The sequence below is a fragment of the Haliotis cracherodii genome, unplaced genomic scaffold (assembly GCF_022045235.1).
Source record: "Haliotis cracherodii isolate W230 unplaced genomic scaffold, xgHalCrac1.p SCAF_29, whole genome shotgun sequence".
NCBI classification, from domain to species: Eukaryota; Metazoa; Mollusca; class Gastropoda; order Lepetellida; family Haliotidae; genus Haliotis; species Haliotis cracherodii.
In genome coordinates, this window is record NW_027266285.1 from 3,280,055 (window position 1) to 3,285,154 (window position 5,100).

Genomic DNA, 5,100 nt, shown 5'->3' on the forward strand with positions numbered 1-5,100 from the left:
GACTCACCTGCACTAACATTGGTCCGACAGAAACACGTTTGTCGTGTTAATTGATATCTATATTTGTATTTCAAATTTATAACCAAAGTCTAATTTTCACTGGTACGAGTCAAATGAGAAATATGAGGAAAGTATTAGTTTCAATTTGTCAAACCTTTTCAAAGCCCAGCATTTCCCATCCGACCAAGTGGTTCAATGGTACATTATGCATACAACCTTTGTGAAGTACACATGGAGAATCTCACTCGAGTCATGTGATGTCAAATATGTCAACACAGGTCGATAAAGATATGTAACTACAAGGCTTTTTATCGACGAATGTATCTGTCAGTGCTTCTCTCGGACGAGTCAGACAATTACTTGTGGACAAATACAACTCATTCAATGAACGATGATGTCAAATTAATGTGCCACTATTTTCTAACCTACCCTTTAACTCCAAGCGTTACAAGATTACGAAAAGGGTTTCCAATCAAGATGACAGTTGCTATCAAAGATAATAACCGTGGTAATTAACAACGAATGTCGACGTCGACAAGATACATTTTTGAGCATATGCTTCGGTCGCCTTGTTGCCTAGACAATTTATTCCAACACAACATAAAAATGTGTTCAACCGCAACTTCCATAGCACTGTTGACAATGATACTTTTGTATAGTGAGGATCATTGATCGTTACGTGATCGTTATCTCCAGCCATGGCCTTACAAAGATGGACCGTAGTCTATACAGCCCGCTTGGGTAATTCGACAGGTTTATATACCACCTTTTGTTACACACCTGTGGGTGAGTCACCCATTTGAGATAACTGGTATCAAACATATGTAAGAGATCGAATTCCAGGTCCGTGACTGGCTACTCCATGGTGATGACCTGAGGTCAGATGATGACGGACTACTTTCCTGAGTGTAAGTCATTCAAAAGTTACTCGTGTTTCAGTCGAATGTTCGCCTACGTGTGCATTGAACCACAGGACCGTGGGATTAATAATAATAAACAAACTCATCCTCGTCTGCGAGTTTGTTAATATTATCAGTTACATTATCTGTTGTCAGCGTTATCGTTATCGAAGGCCGAAGTGTGCGTTCCGCCATATTGGAATGTGTTTACAAAATGCCAGTTATGAGACGCATATTCGATCAGGCATATTTCAAACTCAGCTGCTATACACGCATCCCTGAAATCCTGAAATCCTCAAAAATTATCATGCGAAATTAGGTGTTGAAACGCACACTGCGCTCGAAAATGTGAAAACTGTGCTGAAATGTAAACAAAGCCAAAAAATGGGAATTAGCATCTTATGAATAACAGCAAGTGTTTCAAGGCATATAGATGTCATGGCTCCAATTAAATGTTCTTCAGACAATGGGTGTCGTATATCAGTCGGCATGGCACTACTTATGGAATTTCATATAATACATAATATATACATCACAATGATATGGTAAATGCAACAGAAACCGTACAAGTTTCCATCCTTTGTGACGCAACGACTGACGCTAAATCTCGCACAACGACTGACTAATTCTCTTTGTTGCAGTGGAAAACATGGTAAACAAATAACAGTACGCAGATTGTCAGAATGTTTCTGATTACTTACCCATCACATTTATGTATATACGATCCACGAATCAACGAAAATCCTTCTCTGGAAATCCCGCGTACTGTTGTCAGGGAACACGCCATTTCGTAAAAGTCTGTCACCGTCATAGTAAACATTGTTGAACATAATTCGTAATTTCGTTGAGGAAATCCAGTGTTCTGTTTTTGTCTTGTTTGCATTTTCATCATCGCCTAATACATAGATATGGCGGTAACCTTTTTGTGTAGGGTCACATTATTTAAGTTGTAAGCAGTACATAGGATCATGTCACTTATGACAGTGGTGCTATGTATTAATGCGCTACTGCGATCATGAGAATAGACTAAATGCGATTCGATGCAAAAGGGTGCGATTTTAGGGTGTTACGAAACAGTGTTTAGTGCACTCGTACCTTGTCAGATACCATTGATGTTACAACATTGATGTTGTTTCAAAGCGTATCCAACGAACTAAGATCATTGGTATCTGACATGGTATCTGACAGACACTCGTGTAGTAATCTCTATGTCCATCCTTACAGACAAATTCTACGTCTTTGCTGAGATCCAGCATGATGAAGAGAGAATGCACATAGCTTATCGACACATCGTAATATAAAACTATTTTATTCAGAAGTATGCATACATGTGGAGTTACACACAATGAATACAATATTCATAACATCAAATCTTAAGATGGATTAAAAACATCGACACGACTGTACAAATAGCCATAAACATCTGCCTTTAATTTCAATGTAATTATAATCCTCGGTGAAATCATAAATATATCGTTTGTCCACTTAAAGTTCCACACATCGATGTACATTGTGAACATTTGAATCCCGGGAACAAGCACTGTCGAACTGGTTTCGCACTGAAGGTTTTCATATGCTTCCTTTACATTTTTGTTGATGTCTCATCATATTCCCTGACTGCGTGAAACATCGACCGCAAACTCCACAGGCATATGGCTTCTCCCCTGTATGAAGACGACAGTGCTTTATGTACGTGGAGCAGTCGGTGAAAGACCGATCGCAGTCTTTGCATACATAGGGTCGAACTCCAGTATGGATGCGCATGTGCGTATGTAGCGACGATCGTTGCGAGTATGTCTTATCACACCTAGTACATGGAAACGCCTTTACTTTGTCCGACTTGACGCGTGTTTGTTTAACTTCCACAGGCCTTCTTGATGGGATCTTTTCCGTCGTTGCCTGGACACAGGCGTTGTGGTTTGGCGATTCCTGCAGGACCTTTGAGTGTTTTGGGTCACGTTTCCAAATTCGTTTTTGAGCAATGATAGGTATCGATATATGTCCTTGTTTCGTTTGACCCTCTTTGTCTGCGTCCTTCTTCAAACGTTTCTGCTTACTGTCTTTCTTAGGGGTGTTCGCCTTTCTCTTCTTCGTAATGGACAAGTCAATAGCCTCTGTCTGCACGGACATTGGAATGTTCTCTCTTGATATAGTGGGGTGTTTCTTCGTTTTCTTGGTCTTGCCTGTAGACCCAAGGGGCGTGAAGGGCATGATGGATGGAATCGTCCCTGGTGCTGGGTTGTAGACGTTCCACGACTGACAATACATCGGAATTGGGAACCGGTTGTAGTCAGAACTATAGTCGCTACTAGACTTGTCCGGACTTGGGACAAAGGTGGGCTTGGGTTGGACATCAGGTGTCACTGCCCACATGACATCTCTGTCGGTGTTCATAAATTTCACTGGAGAGTCCACTTCTTGTTTTACATTCACTGCAAAGTCTATCTCTATGGAAGGGTTGGTTATTGCGGTTGTCCTGACAGAGCTGAAAGGGGAATCGCATGTAGACGTCGTTGAAGATGAAATGGCCTCTGGTTCAATCTTGATCTCAATGTCACAGTCTGGCAAGCCATGGTTTGATTTCTCGTCACAAAAAGACGGCAGAAGTGTTGAAACACTCTTCTGTGAATCCTCATCGAGTGAAATCACCGATGTTACACCCGAGGATGATACTTCTGGGGTTTGAATCGCACTTTCGAAACTATCGGAAGAACCGGCGTCGGACTCGGGAGACCTTGGTCTTGGGGAAGGCTTTGATCGGGTCGATTCAGGAGAAACTTGGATATTCTTGGATCGTTCGGATGATGTTGGTGAACCGCAGGAGAGCCTTGACTTGGAGTCGGATGTCAAAGAAGACGAGTATCCTTCATCAGATTGAGTTCTCGTGAAGAATGGAAACTGTTCGTCTTGGTCGTTATATGTTGCAGATCTTCTTCTGTCACCCTGTGGCGAGGTAGTGAAGGGCTGGAAGAGCGGGAATGGTAGCAGAGATCTTGGGCTTGAGTCCGGACTCCTGCTCTGTCTCCGACTCGACCCCATTCGGTGGTGAAGGAGCTGACTCATTACCATTGCGCTGGAATTAAAATCAAGTAGGAATTATGGCACTGCAGGTTTTTATATATATATATATATAAGAAAGAAAGAACTATAGAGAGAGAAATAATTCAAACATCAGAAACCCGTGTGGTCTACTACGTGGTATGCACCAATAGATACTTGCGGGAATAGACTGATGGTGTACTCACTTGTGCTGACTGAAAGACACAGAACGACGGACTGATGGTGTACTCACTTGTGCTGAAAGACACAGAACGACTGGTAATGCTGGTTCAACACCTGACTCAGCTGGGAAGACAATACGGGTATTGGAGCTCTGGAAGTGGGCGCACCTGGAGAAACATGAAGATTCAGAACAATTGACTGCGTGTCTACCTGATAGTTTTACGTTTATTCAAAGCTTACACGTCACACACGTTCTACAGGTATAAGACCTGACATGGACGTTCGTTATACTTCTATTTCTGTTTTTTTATTACCATCTAAAGAAATGCATATTTGAATCACAAATAGTTTTTATATTTTATTGACTCTTTTTACATATATACAAGTCACAAATCGAAATTATTTGTGTCGTACACATCCACGTATACATCGAGCATTAACAAATTATTTAAATGAAGATCTGAAATCGATAGACTCAGCACAGAATTCTATCTATATTTTACGGGTGCATCTGTGGTATCGAAGTGTTGTTTAATGACATGCGATTCAGCAACTGGAACCATAAACGACAAAAACGACTGACACGAGCACAGTATTACGAGGCAACATAATAGCTGTACTCACCAAGCATGAAATTTCTCCCGTGAGGAACTCCGTGCGACATAGTCCTGAGTGTTAATGTACCTCTGAGTCCGATCGCCGCACATTTATACAGACATAGATAGGTGTTGTCTTAGACATGTTTGCATAGAGTGACAAGCATGAAATCCACAACGATCATTGGGGCTTCAGATGTCAGTGTAACAGTTGAAACAACGCATGGTAAGCACACAAGGGGTGTGTGAATCCGCTCTTGACTGGTAGACACACGTCTGCAAAAACACTCTGACACGTCGGAACAAAATAAAGACTCAGTTTTATTCAGGCTTCTGTTAATCCTGGAAACTGGTTTCACTCTAATCGGATTACAGAGGAAGGG

General features: G+C 41.6%; 1 protein-coding gene across 1 annotated transcript; it reads right to left on the minus strand.

The window, feature by feature from the left end:
* Positions 1-2,468: 2,468 nt before the first annotated feature.
* On the minus strand, positions 2,469-4,785 carry LOC139473532 (uncharacterized). The gene is made up of 3 exons (XM_071256151.1): positions 4,746-4,785; positions 4,192-4,288; positions 2,469-3,972 (listed from the first exon to the last, which is right to left on the minus strand). The coding sequence occupies exons 1-3, from the start codon at positions 4,783-4,785 to the stop codon at positions 2,469-2,471; spliced, it is 1,641 nt and encodes a 546-aa protein (XP_071112252.1).
* Positions 4,786-5,100: the final 315 nt, after the last annotated feature.